Genomic DNA, 23182 nt, shown 5'->3' with positions numbered 1-23182 from the left:
GCTCCTTTCTATTTACTTCACTAGGATTTGACTTCCACTTTTTAAAAGATGCCTTTTTATCTCTCACTGCTTCTTTTACATGGTTGTTAAGCCATGGTGGCTCTTTTTTAGTTCTTTTACTGTGTTTTTTAATTTGGGATATACATTTAAGTTGGGCCTCTATTATAGTGCCTTTGAAAAGTGTCCATGCAGCTTGCAGGGATTTCACTCTAGTCACTGTACCTTTTAATTTCTGTTTAACTAACCCCTTCATTTTTGCATAGTTCCCCTTTCTGAAATTAAATGCCAAAGTGTTGGGCTGCTGAGGTGTTCTTCCCACCACAGGGATGTTAAATGTTATATTACGGTCACTATTTCCAAGCGGTCCTATTACAGTTACCTCTTGGATCAGATCCTTCGCTCCACTCAGAACTAAATAGAGAATTGCCTCTCCCCTTGTGGGTTCCCGTACCAGTTGCTCCAAGAAGCAGTCATTTAAAGTATTGAGAAATTTTGTCTCTGCATTTCGTCCTGAGGTGACATGTACCCAGTCAATATGGGGATCATTGAAATACCCCACTGTTTATTGAGTTCTTTATTTTGATAGCCTCTCTAATCTCCCTTAGCATTTCATCGTCACTATCACTGTCCTGGTCAGGTGGTCAATAATAGATCCCTACTGTTACATTCTTATTAGAGCATAAAATTATTATCCATAGAGATTCTATGGAACATGTGGCTTCATTTAAGATTTTTACTTCATTTGATTTTACATTTTCTTTCACATATAGTGCCACTCCCTTCCCCCGCCCCTGCATGACCTGTTCTGTCCTTCCGATATATTTTGTACCCCCGAATGATTGTGTCCCATTGATTGTCCTCACTCCACCAGGTTTCTGTGATGCCAATTATATCAATACTCTCCTTTAACATGAGGCACTCTAGTTCACCCGTCTTATTGTTTAGACTTCTAGCATTTGTGTACAAGCACTTTAAAAACTTGTCACTGTTTATTTGTCTGCCCTTTTCTGATGTGTCAGATTCTTTTTTATGTGAATGTTTCTCATCTGATCTGGCCCATACTTTATCCTCTTCCATCCTCTCCTCCTGACTAGAACCTAGAGAATCTCTATCAATAGAAAAAAGAACGGGGAGTACTTGTGGCACCTTAGAGACTAACACATTTATTTGGGCATAATAAATTTGTAGTCTCTAAGGTGACACAAGTACTCCTCGTTCTTTTTGCTGATACAGACTAACACGACTAACACTCTGAAATCTATCAATAGACTCTCCTCTAAGAAAAGTCTCTGTCTGATCCATGTGCTCCTCTGCAGCAATCGACTTTCCCCCATCTCTTCGTTTAAAAACTGCTCTGCAACCTTTTTAATGTTTAGTGCCAGCAGTCTGGATCCACTTTGGTTTAGGTGGAGCCCATCCTTCCTGTATAGGCTCTCCCTACCCCAAAAGTTTCCCCAGTTCCTAATAAATCTAAACCACTCCTCTCTACACCATTGTCCCATCCACGCATTGAGATTCTGAAGCTCTGCCTGACTACCTGGTCCTGCACGTGGAACTGGAAACATTTCTGAGAATGCCACCATAGAGGTCCTGGATTTCAGTCTCTTTTCTAGCAGCCTAAATTTGGCCTCCAGGACGTCTCTCCTACCCTTCTCTATGTCATTGGTACCTACATGTACCACGACCACCGGCTCCTCCCCAGCACTACACATAAGTCTATCTAGACATCTCGAGAGATCCTCAGCCTGTGCACCTTGTATCCTCCTGAGAGATTGTGATGAAACTTTCATAGAGTATCTGCAATCCACTCCCAAAGGTTTCAAGGGATGGCTGCCTTGTATCTTCCTCTGCAGCAGGATACTTTCCCACACCACTCTGTGATGAGTTTGGCTGCCACCATTGAAGTACACAGCCTAGTGCCATATAGGTCTGGGAACCTATGGGACACCAGTAGCAGCTGTGTTCTGTTGTGACAATTAGACCTACACATTTACTATAATTGTGAGCCCAACTTTACAAAGTATGTGAAAGTTCACAATATGTCACAATAACCTATAATAACAAATGGTGATGTTGAAAGGTACGAAAGGAAGAAAGACTGAACTAGTCCAACCAAAAAAGCCTACTGATATAATTCAAGGACTATATTAAGATCATGCCTGGCAAGCAAGAACAACGTGGAACCAGAAATCAGTGATCCAAAACTAGTGTGCCGGAAACTAGGCCTAACTGGTGGACAAAATAATGTGGGGGTCCTTTTGTGGGTCCTTAAAGAAAAAGACTTTGGGAGAAAAATTGTTGTCTATTGGAGAGAGCTTCACTGACAGGCCTATCATCATCACTGCCACCCCTATCATCTCCTGCGACCCCGGAGCTTCTTTGTCCTAATCCTCAGAGCTGTCCTGACCTGGTCGGGCCAGACAGAGGGACCCAGATGACACCACCACCTCCAGCGGCTCCAGCTGAATCCCAACCATCACCTGGGATCAGACTCTAACAACAGCAGCAACAACAACAGTTCCAGCCCATCTCGGCTCACTTCTTCTTTCTCCCAAAGGACAGTTCTCACCATCTGTGATACCAACTAAGAGACTGTCTGATGGGGATTTTTCTCCCTTCTAAAGACTCTCCAGCTAAAGGGAGAGGGAACAAGGGATGTTTTTAAAATGAAAGCTTGATATAATACTTTACATTTCAAATGCTTTAACTTGTTTTCCCTGCTTTTCTTTACCCTTAATAAAAGATTAAAAGGATTTTTAATGATGTATTTGCCATGGCATTAAGCAGGCTGAGGTCTCTGTATACCAAGCCCTGGCCAATGTAAACCCTGTGTAGTGTTTTGAATTTCAAAGGACTATTTTAAACAATATGCCACACAAGAAAAAAAAAACTGTTGGGACAAACAAAATTAACTGGATTTCCTAGGAAATATCTGGGGGGAGGTGAGTACAAATTCCCACCTTCAGACTCAATCTTTTGAAGCTACACCCCGAGGAGAGAATCCAACTTTGGCAGAGGACATTACATCTCTCCCCCAGGAGCTCTGGCAGCCACCCCCGGTGGCTGAGCTGGGGCTTGTCACAAGTCCAGCTTTGTAACCACCACAAAGAGAAAATGGCCATCTCTCCTGAGGCATCCTGACTTGAGCCTGAAAGGAAACAATGGGAGATGTAGGCCTTTTTACCAGGGGCAACCTTACTGGCACATGCCCAGGCCTTGGTGAAATAGGAGCCATCTTCCCTGAGGGCATAAATACTTTCAATCTCAATAGATGGCTTCAATCCTATTGTAAGTTATAGGAAATTGTGGCCATTTTGAATAAGGGCAAATTGTGAATTGTGAATTGTGTGGCAAAGACTGGCTACAAGTATCATTAATAAATTGTCAAGTATCAGAGGGGGAGCCATGTTAGTCTGGATCTGTAAAAGCAGCAAAGAGTCCTGTGGCACCTTATAGACTTAGGCCTGGTCTACACTACGGGTTTAGGTCGACTTTAGCAGCGTTAAACCGAATTAAGCCTGGACACGTCCACACAACGAGGCCCTTTCTTTCGACTAAAAGGGCCCTTTAAACCGGTTTCTTTACACCACCTCCGACGAGGGGATTAGCGATAAAACCGGCCTTTGCGGGTCGGAATTGGGGTAGTGTGGACGGAATTCGATGTTATTGGCCTCCGGGAGCTATCCCACAGTGCTTCATTGTGACCGCTCTGGACAGCGCTCTCAACTCAGATGCACTGACCAGGTAGACAGGAAAAGACCCGCGAAGGTTTGAATTTCATTTCCTGTTTGCCCAGCGTGGAGAGCACAGGTGACCACGCAGAGCTCATCAGCACAGGTAACCGTCATGGAGTCCTCCCAGGATCGCAAAAGAGCTCCAGCATGGACCGAACGGGAGGTACGAGATCTGCTCGCCATATGGGGAGATGAAGCAGTGATAGCTGAACTCCGTAGCAGTAAAAGAAATGGAAAAGTATTAGAAAAGATCTCCAAGGCCATGAAGGACGGAGGCCATAACAGGGACACACAGCAGTGCCGCGTGAAAATTAAGGAGCTACGGCAAGCCTACCACAAAGCCAGAGAAGCAAACGGAAGGTCCGGGGCAGAGCCGCAAACTTGCCGCTACTACGCGGAGCTGCATGCGATCCTAGGGGGTGCAGCCACCACTACCCCAACCGTGTGCTATGACTCTCTCACTGGAGAAACACACAGGGAAGACGGTTCGGGGAACGAGGAAGATGACGATGGAGGTACTGTAGGTAGCTCACAGCAGCAAGGAAGCGGAGAAACCGGTTTCCCCAACAGCCAGGATATGTTTGTGACCCTGGACCTGGAACCAGTAACCCCCGAACTCACCCAAGACCCTCAGGGCACACAGGAGACCTCTGGTGAGTGTAACTTTGTAAATATTTGTAAACATTACAAAAAAAAAGCAAGCAAGTCTGTTAACGTGTATGGGGATGGAGCGGAAATCCTCCAGGAACATCTTCAGAAAGCTCTCCTGGTTGAAATGGGGTGATTTTATTAAGGGGACATTCAGAGGCGCCCGTTCCTGCTCTTCTGACCAGAAATGTTCCCCGCTGTTAACCACGCGGTGGGGGGGAGGGGTGAAGTGATCATCCCAGAGAATCGTGTGTGTGTGTGTGGGGGGGGGGGGGGTTTACTTGTGTTTGTGCCGCATGTTAACTGGGAAACCGCAGCCCCCTCCTTTTACATTGAAACCCCATTTTAAATGGACAACCCAATTCATCCTTGATATGGGAAATGCGCTGCTGTTTGCAACCTTTCCCTCATGTTAAGAAGGTTAAAAAAGCCAAAACACTGTGGCCTACGATGGCTGCCTGCAAGCCGAAATATGCGACCTTGTAATGAAAGAGTGTACCCATTGTTCCCTAAAATGTGTCTTTTTTAACCACCTCTCCCTTCTCCTCCACCAGCTGCAAATGTTTCTCCTTCGCAGAGGCTTGTGAACATTAGAAAGAGAAAACGTAAGACGAGGGACGAGATGTTCACGGAGCTGCAGATGTCCGCCCAGGCTGATAGAGCACAGCAGAATGCGTGGAGGCAGTCAATGTTGGAGATGAGAAAAGCCCAATATGAACGAGAGGAGAGGTGGCGGGCTGAATCGCGGGAAGAACAGAGCAAGTGGCGGGCTGAAGACGATAGGTGGCGTCAGCTTGCAGACAGACGGCAAGAGGCAATGCTCCGTCTGCTGGAGCATCAAAGTTATATGCTCGAGCGTATGGTTGAGTTGCAGGAAAGGCAGCAGGAGCAGAGACCGCCGCTACAGCCCCTGTGTAACCAACAGCCCTCCTCCCCAAGTTCCATAGCCTCCTCACCCAGACGCCCAAGAACACGGTGGGGGGGCCTCCGTCCACCCAGTCACTCCACCCCAGATGATCGCCCAAGCATCAGAAGGCTGGCCTTCAATAAGAGTTAAAGTTTTAAAATGCAGTGTGTCCTTTTCCATCCCTCCTCCCCCACCCATCCCAGGCTACCTTGGCAATTATCCCCCTACCTCTGTAAGGAACTAATAAAGAATGCATGAATGTGAAAAAACAATGACTTTATTGCCTCTGCAAGCGGGAGGGGAGGGGAGGGTGGGGTGGGGTGGTTGGTTTACAGGGAAGTAGAGTGAACCGGGTCGGGGGGGGGGTTGGAGGGTTCATCAAGGAGAAACAAACAGAAGTTTCACACAGTAGCCTGGCCAGTCACAAAACTCGTTTTCAAAGCTTCTCTGATGCGCACCGCGCTCTGCTGTGCTCCTCTAACCGCCCTGGTGTCTGGCTGCGCGTAATCAGCGGCCAGGCGAGTTGCCTCAACCTCCCACCCCGCCATAAAGGTCTCCCCCTTACTCTCACAGATATTGTGGAGCGCACAGCAAGCAGCAATAACAATGGGGATATTCTTTTCGCTGAGGTCTGAGCGAGTCAGTAAGCTGCGCCAGCGCGCTTTTAGACGTCCAAATGCACATTCCACCACCATTCGGCACTTGTTCAGCCTGTAGTTGAACAGGTCCTGACTCCTGTCCAGGCTGCCTGTGTATGGCTTCATGAGCCATGGCATTAAGGGGTAGGCTGGGTCCCCAAGGATCACGATAGGCATTTCAACATCCCCAATGGTCACTTTCTGGTCCGGGAAGAAAGTCCCTTCCTCCAGCTTTCGAAACAGAGCAGAGTTCCTGAAGACGCGAGCATCATGTACCTTTCCCGGCCATCCCACGTTGATGTTGGTGAAACGTCCCTTGTGATCCACCAGGGCTTGCAGCAGCATTGAAAAGTACCCCTTGCGGTTTACGTAGTCGGTGGCTTGGTGCTCCGGTGACAAGATAGGGATATGGGTTCCGTCTATGGCCCCGCCACAGTTTGGGAATCCCATTTCAGCAAAACCATCCACTATTGACTGCACGTTGCCCAGAGTCACTACCCTTGCTATCACCAGGTCTTTCATTGCCCTGGCAAATTGGATCACAGCAGCCCCCACCGTAGATTTGCCCACTCCAAATTGATTCCCGACTGACCGGTAGCTGTCTGGCGTTGCAAGCTTCCACAGGGCTATCGCCACTCGCTTCTCAACTGTGAGGGCTGCTCTCATCTTGGTATCCTGGCGTTTCAGGGCAGGGGAAAGCAAGTCACAAAGTTCCATGAAAGTGGCCTTACGCATGCGAAAGTTTCGCAGCCACTGGGAATCGTCCCATACCTGCAGCATGATGCGATCCCACCAGTCTGTGCTTGTTTCCCGGGCCCAGAATCGGCGTTCCACGGTATCAACCTGCCCCAGTGACACCATGATTTCCACATTGCTGGGGCCTGTGCCTTGTGAGAGGTCTATGTCCATGTCAATTTCCTCATCACTCTCGTCGCCGCGCTGCAATCGCCTCCTCGCCTGGTCCGGGTTTTGCCTTGGCATGTTCTGGCTCTGCATATACTCCAGGACAATGCGCGTGGTGTTCATAGTGCTCATAATTGCCGCGGTGATCTGAGCGGGCTCCATGATCCCAGTGCTAGCTATGGCGCCTGGTCAGAAAAAAGGCGCGAAAGTAGTATCTGATGGACCAGGAGAAGGACGGCGGGAGGGAGGGAGGGAGGGAGGGCCGAGTGACGACATGGCGTACAGGTACAGGAACAGGGAGAAACACAAACAACTGTCACACAGAATGGTCCCCCCAAAGATTAAACTGGGAACCCTGGGCTTAGCAGGCCGTTGATTTCACGGAGGAAGGGGAAGCAAATGAACACAGAACAAATCTATTTTTTACATCTTAAGGTGGCAGCCGACGCTGCAGCATGAGTGACAGCCATACCAGTATGATGATGATGGGTACCAATCATAATATACCATCATCTGCCAAAAGGCAAGGGGCTGCTGCTGTGTAGCAATGCAGCCCCACGTCTGCCAGCCCCACGTCCGCCAGCACCCAGCATCGCCCTCGGCCTCTTCTGGGTGCTTAGCAGACAATATTGGGCAATTGGCAGAAAATAGTATATTATGACTGGTAACCGTCATCATCAAAACAGTAGCATGTCTGCCCAGGTGGCCATGATTGACAGCCATACCAGTATGATGATGACGGATACCAGTCATAATATACCATCGCCTGGAAGGGGCTGGTGCAATGCAGCACTACGGCTGCCAGCCCCACGGCTATCACTCATGCTACACCGTCTACCGCCAAAAGGCAGTTAGCAGCTGCTGCTGTGTAGCAATGCAGTCCCACGTCTGCCGGCACCCAGAGGACATATGGTGACGGTGAGCTCAGCTGAGCTGAGCGGGCTCCATGCTTGCCGTGGTATGTTGTCTGCACAGGTAACCCAGGTAAAAAGGCGCGAATCTATTGTCTGCCGTTGCTGTGACGAGGGGGGAGGGGCCTGACGACATGTACCCAGAACCGCCCGCGACACTGTTTTGCATCATCCGGGCATTGGGATCTCAACCCAGAATTCAAAGAAAAGGCGCGAACCGCTTCTCGGCTCGAGCTGTGGTGCAAACGTAGTATCTGACGGCCTAGGGGAAGGAGGGAGGGGGGCCGAGTGACGACATGGCGTACAGGCACAGGGAATTAAAATAAAGAACGGTGACTGTGCATCAGGGAGAGACACAAACAACTGTCACAGACTGGTCCCCCCCCAAAGATTAAACTGAAAACCCTGGGTTTAGCAGGCCGTTGATTTGACGGAGGGAGGGGGAAGCAAATGAATACAGAGAAAATCTATTTTTTTACATCTTAAGACGACGGTGCAGCGTGACTGATAGCCCTCGGCATCTTTCTGGGTGCTTGGCAGCAAATACGGGGCGGTGTATGACGATGGTCTTCAGGCCTATTGCACGAGCTGCTGCTCAGGGAAGACTCTGCTAACGTGCGATGACCCGACTTGTAATAGGCCGGCTAACAGTCATAATACACCATTTACTCCCAAAAGGCAAGCCCCACGGCTGCCAGCACCCAGATCGCCGATGAAGGCTACCAGTCTACTGCACCGTCTACCGCCAAAAGGCAGTTAGCAGCTGCTGCTGTGTAGCAATGCAGTCCCACGTCTGCCGGCACCAAGAGGACATATGGTGACGGTGAGCTCAGCTGTGCTGAGCGGGCTCCATGTTGTCTGCACAGGTAACCCAGGTAACCCAGGTAAAAAGGTGCGAATCTATTGTCTGCCGTTGCTGTGACGGGGGAGGGAGGGGCCTGACGACATGTACCCAGAACCGCCCGCGACACTGTTTTGCATCATCCGGGCATTGGGATCTCAACCCAGAATTCCAAGGGGCGGCGGAGACTGCGGGAACTGTGGGATAGCTGTGGGATAGCTACCCATAGTGCAATGCTCCGGAAGTCGACGCTAGCCTCGTACTGTGGACGCGGTCTGCCGACTAGAGCACCTAGAGCATTTTATTGTGTGGACATACACAATCGGCTGTATACAACCGATTTCAATAAAACCGGCTTCTATAAATTCGAACTAATTTCGTAGTGTAGACATACCCTAACAGATATATTGGAGCATGAGCTTTCGTGGGTGAATACCCGCTTCGTCGGATGCATGTAGTGGAAATTTCCAGAGGCAGGTATAAATATGCAAGCAAAAGTGAGTCAGGCTAGAGATAATGAGGTTAGTTCAATCAGGGGGGATGAGTGTAGTAGTTTTTGTTGTCAGAAGGAGGTCACGGTGCAATGAAGTTTGAGAATCCCTGCTTTAGAGCATTGAGGTGCATATGCACAATGGACTTTGCTGTTCAGTTTCTATGCTGACTGTAAACAGCTTCGAACACTAGGGTTGTCTGAGTCACTTTAGCTTAATATAAACTACTGAGGACTCAATTCTGCCATGCAATCACCACCGAGCAGTGGAAAAGGAGTGTCCTGAAGAAAAGCTAGCAGTAAAATGCTAGATGAATCAAGAAAGTGCAATGGGAAAAAAACTGGCTTACCTTTGAAAGAGATATCGGACACCAACTAAGAGCAGGGCATAGGGCACGATGTGCAGGAGATCTCGAGGTTTGGGGTATGAGATACTCCCAGATTCCTTTATGTCCTCCCAGGTGAATCCTGGTGGGAACCAGTATTCGTGCCACCAAAACCATTTATCTAGAGACAGCACCATCCTAGATGGAACAGAAAACAGCATGAGCTGCGTCAGATCACACAATCACCTGCAGTGAGACGGGAGATATTACTGTATGGGAATGTAACAACCAATCATCCCTTTAAAGGAAAACAGGTGGGTGCAGTCAGCTCTCAACACACTGTTGAGTCATTAGTAGATTTTCATCAGACAGATATTTTACAGAAAGTTATTGGCTCACGGCCTAAAATGCTTGAGTTGCATCATGCAAGTGTCCTGATTTTGGCAGAACCAGGCTATCATTATCTCCAGCATGAGCAAAGGCGCATTGATTACAATAACCCTCACTCTCTAGAACAACATGTCCCAAACTTTTTTGAAAGCTAAGATTACCCCAACCTCTTCAACGCCTCTGTGTTAGCAGAACAGCAAGGGGGACTTGAACCGCTGCTGTTCTGTGCTTCCCCTGCCCCCGCAACTCTTCGAGAGGCACACCCTGCTCTTTGGGACCTGCTGTTCTAGATTAGCAATTCCCAAACTTTTGCTGCCAGAGCTCTAACTAAGCAGTGGCTGGTGTCCTCTTCATCCCTTCAAGCCCCATGCCTGCATGGGTAGCTGTTCTCTCTCCTTTTCTCTGTCTAGTAGCTCGCTCCTTTTTGTTTTTTTTTAATATCCCAAACAAAACAATGTTGTTGGCAGACAGTTCAGTCTGCTCCCCAATCAGCACAGACATCTCAGCCCTCAAATGCAGATAAATTTACAGTCAAGTAGTGTTTTCAAAGGTGCAGAGGACAGTGAGGTGCCCATAGAGAGTTGCATTGCCTAAGTCTCCCTCATGCATTTACTTTGTAATGGCTCGGTAAGTCAGGCCAGAAGAGGGGGAGTGGTATTTTATAACTCCTAGGTGTGTATGGGTTTAATGGAGAGCTAAACTGGAAAATGAAGCAGGATGACTGTAGAGTCCCTCTGTGGGTGGGGTGGGGTGCGGTGCCTGGGGCCAACACCCTGCAAAGCCAACCAATATATTCATCTCTGCACATTATAATTTCTACACATTTATACACCCATTCCCCAAGGTATCCAGCACTTCCCTGTTAATCCCCCACACTTTCACAGTCATCCAACAGCAATAACTCTGCCTAGAAAGGTTGACGTGTGGAGGGTGTTTATTTTATTAATTCCTTCACATTTTTAAAATACAACTATAGGCACCAGCCAATGCTCTGGGTATCTACCCCAAGAACTAAAATCCCCAAATATAGAGAGGACTGCCCAGGAATATTTCACCTCAGCACACGTGCGCCTCAGCAGCCTTAGAGGAGAAAGAGAGGAGGAGGATGCAGCATTCCCGGAATGGTAACACATCCGGGTTCCAGAAGAGGCTCCAGAGCAATTACTGTAAGGCAGGTTCTCCAGACCTTGAACCCTCTTGGAGCTCTGCTCCGAATCCTTTGCCATTTTTCCACCTTCTTTCTGAAGTGTGAACACTAGAACTGGACACAGTATTCAGGTAATGGTCTCATTAATGCCTTACACCCAAGTAATACTACCTTCCTACTCCTCTTTGCTATTCCCGTTTCTACATTCACAAATCATGTTCACCCTGTTAGGCCATCACACTGGGAGCTCATGGTCAGTCGATTTCCACCGTTCTCTCTACATCCTCTTCAGAGTCGCTACTTTCCAGGATACCGTCCCCGATCTTGTAGGTGTGATCTACATACTTTGTCCCTAGATGCATCATCTTGCATTTGGCTGTATTAAAACACATATTAATTTTTAATTCATCATCAGTAAAAAACATCCATATCTTTACATTCCTTATGCTGCCAATGGAGTTTTTAGTTTCTTAATTTTAATGAATGCTGGGCTAGTTGAAGCAGATCTCTGCAAAGGAGGATGTGACTCTTAGCAAACTGAGTATTGGGATCAGTATTCATTGTGTCCTGCAGACCTACATGAATAAAGGAAAAGCATGAGATTTTTAAACTATGCTAACCATGTCTGCAAATGAAATTGCTATATCTGACATGATTGCTGTCAAGTGCAAAGTAATACAGTGGTAGTATCACAGCCAATGAGGTTAATCTGAGGTGTGATTATTGCTAGTTGAAATCTTTCATTGTTATCATATATCCCACTCACTTATAGAGCTGGCTGGAAAACAAGGATTAAACTTCATGAAAAATGTTGAGGGTTTGAAATTTGTTTTCATTCCACATTGGAACGAAACAGAGACCTTTCAGAGCAATGTTATTTTCTGCCAAAGATGAGGGCCAGAGAAGTCCAGGGTGCTCACGTGGGATATGGGAGACCCGGAGTCAAGTCCTTGCTCTGCTGGAGATGGAGGAGGAACTTTAAGTGGGGTCTCCCTACATCCTGGGGGAGTGTCCTACCCACCAGGATGTAGAATTTCTCTTAATCACTCCTCCTGGAGCTTTTTCATTCTGGGTAAATTATTAAACATTCACTGGGCCAGAAAGAGAGAGAGACTGCATCTGGGACGGGGACTTTAAATCCTTGCTCCTGAAGAGCTGGGAGGTGAAGCTCACAGGTGAGGCCCCTAACCAGCTGGCTAGTCTGAGGTGTGCACACTCCCTTTCTTTCCACTTTGAGCAGAAACTCCATCTTGGTCCTGAGGAACCTTCCCAAGGGAACATTAATCAAAACTGGTAATATGTCCACAAAAAGTTTCAGTTTTGACAAACTGGCATTTTCTGACAAAAAAAGTTTAGTCAAGAAGTTCCCAACCAGCTCTAGTCACTTCCCGTGTTCACCAGGAGCAGGTGATATAAAGTGATGCTGCCAACATTTTATGCTTCTAGACTGTAAGACCATGGGTCAAACTCTTGTAGATTTTTCATAAGTTTGCGTGAGCTTGTGAAATACAGTATGACAGTTGCAGTCACCCGTCAGAATGAAAACTCTGATGCATCCCAAACTGTGCTGTCACTGCGTCTGCAAGACCAGAGCTTAGGCCAGGGGGCTGATGCCTGAGCCTGCAGCCCTGTATATAAACTCCCTTAGCCAGCACCATCAAGCTGTCCTGGGAGGAGGGAGGGAAAATGGGTGGCTTCCAAGGAGTCACCACCTGCATTATCTGAAGACACAAGATCATGCAGCTTCCTCCCATCTATGCACCCTGGATTAGATGAGCAGCCTGCCCCCACACCGGGAAACACATTAGATGCTCTCGTGCCTCGTGACATGAGACAACCCAATGTTTCCACCTCTGTCTGTCTACTGCCATGTTTCTTGCTCCATTGTAGTCTGGTTCCCTGACAGCAATATCTTTCTCAATGGATTTTAATATGTCATCTGTTCTCCTCCTCTTTTCTATCTTCCACCAAGTGGGATCCAGTCAAGGGCTTGTCTAGGAATATGTTTTGACATCTGTACAACATGCCCAAACCACTTCAACCTTTTATCTTGAATCATTGTCTCTACAGTCTGTTGGCCTGTCACACTGAGCCCTGGTCTACACTATGCGTTAGGTCAATTTTAAAATGAATGCGTCTACACAACCAACCCCGTTCCGTCGACCTAAAGGGCTCTTAAAATTGACTTCTGTACCCCTCCCCAGCGAGGGGAGTAGTGCTAAAATTGACCTTGCTTGGTCGAATTTGGGGTAGTGAAGATACAATTTGACAGTATTGGCCTCCGGGAGCTATCCCAGAGTGCTCCAATGTGACCGCTCTGGACAGCACTTTGAACTCCAATGCACTAGCCAGGTACACAGGAAAAGCCCCAGGAAATTTTGAATTTCATTTCCTGTTTGGTCAGCATGGCGAGCTTAGCAGCACAGGTGACCATGCTGTCCCCCCAGAATCGCAAACGAGCTCCTGCATGGACCGAAAGGGAGACACTGGATCTGAGTGCAGTATGGGGAGAAGAATCTGTACAGGCCAAACTCTGATCAAAAAGAAGAAATGCTAATATATATGCCAAAATCGCACAGGGCATGGTGGAGAGAGGCAGTGCTGCGTGAAAGTCAAGGAGCTCAGGCAAGCCTACCAAAAGATAAAGGAGGCAAATAGTCACTCCGGGTCAGAGCCCCATACATGCTGCTTCTATGATCAGCTGCATGACATTCTGGGGGGGGACCCTACCACTACCCCACCACTGTCCGTGGATACCTGCAAGGGGGTGAGCCTCACACAACAGGGAGGAGGATTTTGTGGATGAGGAAGAGGAGGAGGAGGAGAATGCGCAGCAGGCAACCGGTGAATCTGTTCTCCCTGGCAGCCAGGACTTTTTCATCACCCTGGAGCCAATACCCTCCCAAGGCGGGATCTCCGACCCTGAAGCTGGAGAAGGCACCTCTGGTGAGTGCACATTTGTAACTACACTACAGGGTTTAAAAGCAATAGTGTTTAATGTTTGATTTTCCCTGAAGAATTGGGATGCATTTGCGGCCAGTACAGCTACTGGAAAAGTCTGTTAACGTGTCTGAGGATGGAGCGGGAATCCTACAGGGACTCCATGAAGCTCTCCTGGAGGTACTCTGAAAGTCTTTGCAGAAGATTTCTGAGGAGGGCTGCCTTATTTCGCCCTCCATGGTAGGACACTTTATTACACCAAGCCAGTAGCAAGTAGTCTGAAATCATTGCAGCACAAAGCATAGCAGCAAATGGTCCGGGGTTTTGGTCGCATTCAAGCAACATTTGGTCTTTATTTTTCTGGTCAGCCTCAGGACAGTGATATCATTCATTGTCACCTGGTTGAAATAGGGGAATTTTTGTAAGGGAATAGTAAAAGGACCCCGTTCATGGTGGGCTGTTTGTGCTTGGCTAAAAGGGATCATCCCTGAGAATAACCACACAGTCGGGGGAGGGGTGAAGGGATCATCCCAGAGAATAGCCATACGGTGGGATGGGGGGAGGTGTGTGCTGCACATCCACCCGAAAACCACAGCCCCTCCTTTAAAATGTGAAACACAACCAGCATTGCTTGCTATGGGAAAGGAGGGTGCTGCAGTTTGAAACCATTCCCACATGTTATAAAGGCGTTAGAAGCCAAACCCGCGTACCCTTTAGTTTACCATGGCTGCCTGGAAACCAAATTCTGTTGCCCAGCCCTGTGTGATGTGTCACCATACTGGCAGGTATTCAATATAAAAGGCAAAATGCGACCTTGTACCTAAAGCACATGTGCTCTCTGCTATGAATTGCTTGATTCACTATGAAAGAGTCTCCCTTTTGTTCTCAGAAATGTATCTTCTTAAATTCTACTCTCCCTTTTTATCCCCCCGCAGATGCAAATGTTTCTATGCTCCCCCTATCATCTCCATCCCTGAGGTTATCGCAGCTTAGAAGGCAAAAAAAATGCACTCATGATGACATGTTTTCCGAGCTCATGCAGTACTCCTGCACTGATAGGGCACAAATGAATGCATGGAGGCATTCAGTGGCAGAGTCCAGGAAAGCATTAAGTGAGTGCGATGAGAAGAGGCTAATGGGGGAGCAAACGGACATGCTCAAGCATCTAGGGGAGCTGCAGGAAAGCCAACAAGAGCACCCTCCCCTGCATCTACTGTATAATCGCCTGTTCCGTATCCTCCTCATCCAGCCACTCCACTCCAGAGGATGGCCCAAGCAACAGAAGGCTGTCATTCAAACAGTTTTGATTTGTAGTGTGGCTACAATAAGCAATGTGGCCTTGTCCTTCCCTCCTCCCCCCACTCGGGCTACCTTGTCAGTTCTCTCACTTTTTTTTTAATTAATAAAAAAAGAATGCATGGTTTCAAAACAATAGTTACTTTATTTCCTTTGCCAGCTGTGATCGAAGGGGGGAGGGTGGTTGGCTTAAAGGGAATTAAAATCAACAAAGGGGGCGGGTTTGCATCAAGGAGAAACACACACAAGTGTCACACCATAGCCTGGCCAGTCATGAAACTGGTTTTCAAAGCCTCTCTGATGCGTAGCGCGCCCAGCTGTGCTCTTCTAATCGCCCTGGTGTCTAGCTGCTCAAAATCGGCCGCCAGGCAATTTGCCTCAACCTCCCACCCCACCATAAACGTCTCCCCCTTACTCTCACAGATATTATGGCTCAGACAGCAATAACAATGGGAATGTTGGTTGCACTGAGGTCTAACCTAGTCAGCAAACACTGCCAGTGAGTTTTTAAATGTCCAAAGACACATTCTACCACCATTCTACTTGCTCAGCCTATAGTTGAACTGCTCCTTACTACTGTCCAGGCTGCCTGTGTGAGGCTTCATGAGCCGTGGGAGCAAGGGGTAGGCTGGGTCTCCAAGAATAACTATTGGCATTTCAACATCCCCAACGGTAATTTTCTGGTCTGGGAAGTAAGTCCCTTCTTGCAGCTGCTCGAACAGCCCGGAGTTCCTAACGATGCAAGCATCATGCACCTTTCCCGGCCATCCCACGTTGATGTCGGTGAAATGTCCTTTGTGATCCACCAGTGCTTGCAGCACCATTGAGAAGTACCCCTTGCGGTTTACGTACTGGCTGCCAATCTGGTCCGGTGCCAAGATAGGGATATGGGTTCCGTCTATCGCCCCACCACAGTTAGGGAACCCCATTGCAGCAAAGCCATCCACTGTGACCTGCACATTTCCCAGAGTTAGGGTGACCAGATCACCCAAGACAAATATCAGGACGCGGGGGGAGGGAGGGTGACGCGGGGGGGGGCGGGGCGGGGGGCGTAGCCAAAAAAAAAAAACCTTCCTCCGCAAGTGCTGGAGGGAGGCCCGGGAGACTCAGGGGAAGCGCGGGGCCAGGGTGAGTAAGAGTCCGGCCTGGTCCCGAGCAGGCAGGACTCAGTTGGGTGGTAGGGCGAGGAGGGGGGCGGCCCGCGGGGCCAGGCGGCGGCTGTTGTTCTCCCCCCCGGGCCGCGGGGGGAGGAAGCGGCCATGGCGCTCGGCGGCTGCGGCTCTGGCGCCCCCGAACCCCCGAGCCGGGACCTGTAGCGGGGACCCAGCAGTGTGCACGCTGGGCCCAGCCCCTGGCCAGTTGCGTCTGGGCTGCTGCCCAGCTGGTGCTATCCCGCGGCGGCCCCGGCCCCCCCGTCCCGCTCGGGTCCCGCAGGGGGTGGGTTTGGGGGGGGGGGGGGTGGGAAATGTTGTTTTGCTCCTGCTAAAACTTCTTCCAGTCACTGACTTGAGAAGCTCTGGCACTACAGTTGCCAACTCTCCAGGTCTGCTTCGTCAGACGCATTCACCCACGAAAGCTTATGCTCCCAATTCTTCTGTTAGTCTTAAAGGTGCCACAGGACCCTCTGTTGCTTTTTACAGATTCAGACTAACACGGCTATCCCTCTGATACAGGAATTAAAGGTTCATCTTTACATAAAGATTATGTCATGTGATGAAACCTCCAGGAATATGGCCAATGAAAGTTGGCAACTATATCTGGCGCCTTGATGCTTTGGAGCAGGGACCTGACATTTGGTGGGAGACAGGGGTTGCCCTAGTGTCAGGGAGATCCCTTTCATCTTCCCTGTGAAAATTCATCCAAATTTGGCCAAATTATAAGCCTCTGAAAAAATCTTCATTTGCACATGCCCAGTAGAGGTTTGTTAGAGGCTGGCAGTGTTATTCTGCACTGAGCATGCTCCATTGCAGGCCGCAGGGGCAGAGCAGGAGTTTCACTGCAATTTCTCTTCTTGGCTTCCGGGGGCTTCTGTGGTGTTGGGCACTTTAACTGTGAGCAGGGAGACTGCTAGCTCCACTCTCCCTGCTCAGACTCAGACAACGTGTATGAGAAAGATGATTATGAAGGAGCCTGCCTTTTTCAAATAATGAGGGATAAGGAGTGAGGAGAAGAGGACAGGGGCAGGATGAGATGGACCAGGGTAACCTAGCAGAAGCCGGTTGCATGTGGGGAGACCATCTTTGTTATGTGTTTGTACGGTGCCTACCACAACACAGCTTTGGATTCTGGATACTATGGATATGGTAGTTGGAGCTGGAAGCCCCATCTGTTATTAAGGTTGTCCAGCACTTACCTGTTTTCAATTGCTTGTAACTTTGCCTCACTTTAACAGTTTGAGTTAAAGATTTCCATGCTGGTTGTCTGCCTCAAGCTGAATATATTTTTGAAAACTTCAGTGAAAACAGTTCAGCTGTTTCTGAGAATGAGACTAGGGCAAAATATGTTGTTTTGACTTCTTAAAAAATTCTAGACACCCTTTCTTTGTCCAGATATAGCACCCAAACCATGCTGCAAGGCAAAGATTTGAAATCTGGCAAGGGGTGGCCTTTGTGTCAGAGATGTGCCGTGTGCCATTCCCATGAACACACTGAAATTTCTACATGTTCAGTTGAGTCTTGTTAGAATGTAGCAGCTAAAATTTCTGAAGATTCTGTCCTCACTGAGTATGCTCCATCCCCTGACAGCTCCTAGTGCTGACCAGACTGTGCATGCAGCACCCCACAGAGCAACTGAGCATGCTCCGTCCTGGGGCTGGAGGGACTGAGCAGGACTTTCCCTGTAACAACTGCTCCCAGCTTGGGTGGTGTAGGTACTGGAACTGAGAGCAGGGAGACTGTCTCTCCTGGCAATCAGTGACCCCTCTGCTGGCACCTGGGCAGTATGCAGGAGGAAGCAGTCTGATTCAAATCCAGAGGGGACAAGAATTGGACCTGGGGTACAGGAAAGAAGTAGATTGAGACAAGGCATTTGGTGCAATTGGAACTGGAGTGTAGACTAGAGGCTGGGAGAAAGGGGAGGCTGGGACTGCTTGGGCAAGGAGACAGGGAATGGGACTTGGTGAGGGGACTCGGTACCCATTGGGTGGGTGGGTGGGTGGTGGGAACAGTGAGATCAGATGAAGAGCTGAGGATGGGACTGAAACTGGAATTAGCCAGGCCAGGAGATAGGAACTAGGAACCTGTTGGGGGAGGGGAGAGAATGGTGATGGGAGGAGGACTGCAGACAGCTCTGACAAGAAGGTTTGGATAGGACAGGAACTGGGACTGTCCTGGAGAAGGAATCAGAGAGTGGGGAGATTGGGGCAAGGAGCTGGGGTGGGGTGGGAGAGGAGCCTGAGTATCAGAGGGGTAGCTGTGTTAGTCTGGATCTGTAAAAAGCAACAGAGAGTCCTGTGGCACCTTATAGACTAACAGATATATTGGAGCATAAGCTTTCGTGGGTGAATGCGTCTGACGAAGAGGATATTCACCCACGAAAGCTTATGTTCCAATACATCTGATAGTCTTAAAGGTGCCACAGGACTCCCTGTTGCTTTTTACAGTGGTGGAAGAGCGATCAGACAAAGAGCTGCAGGAGGGCAGTGAGACTGGCTAAGGAAGGAGACTGGGACTGAATGTGCAGTGGGAGGTTAAGGCTTGGACAGCAAGCCCCAAGGAGGAGATTGAAACTGGCTGGGCAAGGAGCAGGAAACTGGGACAAGGAGCCAGAGTGGCGAAGAGACAGGACTGGAAAAGGGATGGGCTGCATAGGATGAGCAGAAGGGTCAAGCTCGGGGGGGGAAACAGGTGGAAGAGTCTGTGGCCACTAAAGCACACGCTCCTCCAGACCCCAGAATGGAACCCAAGCTTCCTGAGTCTCACCATTCCTCTGCCATTAGCAAATAGCTTTGAAACCCACTGGCAAAGGGCCCCATCCCCCACTAGTGCTCGGCCATATAGAGGTTGACAACTCCATTAGCTTAAGTGGCAGAGGTCTGGGTGTTGGAACTGAAGGTTCCAGCCCTGCTGATGACCCATGTGGGGGGTCTACCTGGTGGAATTTTTTTATTGACTTTTCTAAAAATCTAGGAAATTACACACATAGACAATATTATTAAGATTGTAAAGTCAAACACTCAGATGTATTAAGGTCGCCTGTGCTCCCTTGGGTTTATACAGTAGTCTGTTTTCTCCACAGGACCCCTGCCTCATTCAGTGCACAGGAGGCACCCACTCTGGATTGTGCAGTGAAGAAAACTGTTGTCTGTAGGCTCCTGCCTCATCTGCTGCAGAAGTTGGAAGGTGTGTAGTGACGGAGGCAGGGGACGGCCATGGTTAAAGCAGCTGAATGCTGCTCTGGGGCACTAGATTCTGGCCCTGCTCTTCCAAAGAGTTGCTACATGATGCCAGGCAAGTCATTTACATCACATTTTTCACAGGTGGCAACTACTTATGTGTACCTCATTTCCTGGGTTCCCTCCTGGGGCTCAATTTTCTGAGTATAGACAACCTTAATTCTGGCCTGTCCTAACTTGTGTGTGCTTCACTTTGCAACCTTAACAATGGTGTAATGTATTTTTGGCATGTCATGTAGATTATAATGTTGCTAGGCCAGTACAACTCTGGTGTAAGCCCATTGTCTCAAAGATAGTACGCTAGGGGTCAGGTTGGCCCAGTATAGTGTATGTTACTAGCCCGAGTGCAGCATGGCACATCTGGGATAAATTAAAATGCCCGGAGGCTTTAGAAGCAAACAGGTGGTTAACTCTGGGTCTTTTGCACCTTTCCAAAGAAAGGTGTGAAACATTTCAGTGAATGCAAATCCCTCTGTTCTAATGGCTGGGAAAGAGATCATCCACTATGTATATTTGGGGGGCAGTACATTCATTTTCAGTCAGATGACACAGCTGCACTTGAACAAGGCGCAAGGCAGCAAGCGCCACGGGAGATCAGTTTTAATTTGGTCGAATAGGCTTTTCCATTGTCCCTTGGAAAGGCTGATACAGTGTCTCTTGGAAGGGGTCGGGGTGAGCACTGGCTTTTGTTGTGGTTAGGTGGGTCACCAGTAGTGGCATGCGGGGGCTGTTAGGCTACGTCTACACTACAATGTGCCAGTGCAGGTAGGCAGACAGGTGCTAGCTCTGTTCGAGTGAGGGCATTAAAAGCAGCAGTGGGGCCATGGCAGCATGGGCTGTGGCTTGGGCTAGCCACTTGCACATGTACCAGGGGGATTGGACTGGATTGGGCAGCTAGCCCATGCCGCCACCCAGCTCGCTGCAGCCACACTGCTATTTTAGTTCATCCTTAGAGACATATTGTTGACCCTGCAAACATAGCCTGTGGGTCAGCAGCTCACCCCCTGCACACAGTACCCAAATGAGGAGCCCTAGTGTCTCTCCCTGGCCAGTCCCCAGATCTTTGCCTCTTAGGTTAAGACTTGAGACCGTTCAACTACAAAACCTGTCCCTGGTGAGCAGGTGGTAGCTGCAAACAATTCACGTCAATAGCAGTACCCCACTTACACTTGTGGAGCCATTGCAATCAGCCAGGATTATCCTGAGGTTTCAGGAGACGCTAGAGCCTGTCAGGTAATCAGGGGAACTGTAGGCTGAGGTCTAGCCCTAAGCACACATTTCAAAACCTGCTGGATCAGCTACCCAAAGACTAGCCAGCTTGGTGCGTTGCTGCGCAGCAAGATTTCATAGAATCATAGAATCTCAGGGTGGGAGGGACCTCAGGAGGTATCTAGTCCAACCCCTGCTCAAAGCAGGACCAATCCCCAACTAGATCATCCCAGCCAGGGCTTTGTCAAGCCTGACCATAAAAACCTCTAAGGAAGGAGATTCCACCACCTCCCTAGGGAACCCATTCCGGTGCTTCACCACCCCCTTAGTGAAAACGTTTTTCCTAATATCCAACCTAAACCTCCCCCACTGCAACTTGAGACCATTACTTCTTGTTCTGTCATCTGCTACCACTGAGAACAGTCTAGATCCATCCTCTTTGGAACCCCCTTTCAGGTAGTTGAAAGCAGCTATCAAATCCCCCCTCATTCTTCTTTTCTGCAGACTAAACAATCTCAGTTCCCTCAGCCTCTCCTCATAAGTCATGTGCTCCAGCCCCCTAATCATTTTTGTTGCCCTCCGCTGGACTCTTTCCAATTTTTCCACATCCTTCTTGTTGTGTGGGGCCCAAAACTGGACACCGTACTCCAGATGAGGCCTCACCAATGTCGAATAGAGAGGAATGATCACGTCCCTCGATCTGCTGGCAATGCCCCTACTTATACAGCCCAAAATGCCGTTAGCCTTCTTGGCAACAAGGGCACACTGTTGACTCATATCCAGCTTCTCGTCCACTGTAACCCCAAGGTCCTTTTCTGCAAAACTGCTGCCTAGCCCTTCAGTCCCTAGTCTGTAGCAGTGTATGGGATTCTTCCATCCTAAGTGCAGGACTCTGCATTTGTCCTTGTTGAACCTCATCAGATTTTTTTTGGCCCAATCCTCTAATTTGTCTAGGTCCCTCTATATCCTATTCCTACCCTCCAGCGTATCTACCACTCCCCCCAGCTTAGTGTCATCTGCAAACTTGCTGAGAGTGCAGTCCACGCCATCCTCCAGATCATTAATGAAGATATTGAACAAAACCAGCCCCAGGACCGACCCTTGGGGCATTCCGCTTGATACCGGCTGCCAACTAGACATGGAGCCATTGATCACTACCCATTGAGCCTGACGATCTAGCCAGCTTTCTATCTACCTTATAGCCCATTCATCATATTTCGGTGCATAAGTTCCTCAGCAGCAGCTGGAATAATAACAGAACCCATCCACAAACTCCCCCCAGACTAGATGTAGGGACATCCCACTTTCAGGGGCTCCAGGCCCCAGGTAGACTCCCCTCCCCCTCCCCCCCCACATAGCTATGTGGGCTATGGAAAGGCAGAACCAGGTCTAGAAGCCAGGGCTCCTGAGACCCTAGCCACTGGACAAAACTGTCATTTAGCTACTAAATTACCACTCACATCGTTACATTCCTTGTGTCTAGTCACAACTAGGGTGACCAGACGTCCTGATTTTATCGGGACTGTCCCAATATTTCCTTGTTTGTCCCGCGTCCCGACGGACATGCGGTCGGGACTCTGGACAAACAAGGAAATGCTCCGGAGCCCGGAAGTGCTTGTGCCCCCCCCCACGCCCCGACTCCACCCCCTCCTCCCCCGATTGGCTCCCTCCCCAAATCCCCGCCTCTTCCCCAGGCTCACCATTCCTCCCCCCCTCCGCAAGCGCTGGAGGGAGGCCCGGCAGACGCAGGGGAAGCGCGGGACCAGGGTGAGTGAGAGTCCGGCCTGGTCCCGAGCAGGCAGGACTCAGTTGGGTGGTAAGGAGAGGAGGGGGGCGGCCCGCGGGGCCAGGCGGCGGCTGTTCTCCCCCCCAGGGCAGCAGGACTTGGGAGCAGCCGCTGCTGCAGCTCCCACTGCCGCGGGGGAGGAAGCGGCCATGGCACTTGGCGGCTGCGGCTCTGGCGCCCCCGAACCCCCCGAGCCTGTTCCCCTGCGGGACCCGAGCAGGACGGGGGGGCTGGGGCCTGCTGCCCCCACTCCGGGGCCGCCGCGGGATTGCACCAGCTGGGCAGCAGCCCAGACACGACTGGCCAGGGGCTGGGCGCAGCGTGCGCACTGCTGGGTCCCCGCAGCTCGGGGGTTCGGGCCCAGGCGCCAGAGCCACAGCCGCCGAGCTTGGCCATCGGCCGCTTCCTCCCCCCGCAGCAGTGGGAGCTGCAGCAGCGACTGCTCCCGAGTCCCGCTGCCCGGGGGGGGGAGAACAACAGCCGCCGCCTGGCCCCGCGGGCCGCCCCCCTCCTCTTCCTACCACCCAACTGAGTCCTGCCTGCTCGGGGCCAGGCCGGACTCTCACTCACCCTGGCCCCGCGCTTCCCCTGCGTCTCCCGGGCCTCCCTCCAGCACTTGTGGA

At 49.8% G+C, this 23182-nt stretch overlaps 1 protein-coding gene and 1 pseudogene across 1 annotated transcript in view; one reads left to right on the top strand and one right to left on the bottom strand.

The window, feature by feature from the left end:
- The window catches only part of LOC117869001 (ceramide synthase 4-like), a 56724-nt gene extending 47102 nt beyond the window's left edge, over nucleotides 1–9622 (bottom strand). Inside the window, exon 1 of the mRNA XM_034755452.1 lies at nucleotides 9423–9622. Coding sequence (XP_034611343.1) covers nucleotides 9423–9619 — 197 coding nt within the window. The 5' untranslated portion in view covers nucleotides 9620–9622. The remainder of the gene's footprint in view (nucleotides 1–9422) is intronic.
- A 1982-nt stretch (nucleotides 9623–11604) lies between these two features.
- Nucleotides 11605–11782, top strand: LOC117869116 (annotated as a pseudogene).
- The last annotated feature ends 11400 nt before the right edge of the window (nucleotides 11783–23182 follow it).

The sequence above is a fragment of the Trachemys scripta genome, chromosome 22, assembly GCF_013100865.1.
Source record: "Trachemys scripta elegans isolate TJP31775 chromosome 22, CAS_Tse_1.0, whole genome shotgun sequence".
NCBI lineage: Eukaryota > Metazoa > Chordata > Testudines > Emydidae > Trachemys > Trachemys scripta.
Note: the sequence above shows the minus strand (reverse complement) of the source record. Positions and strands in the feature narration are given on the sequence as shown.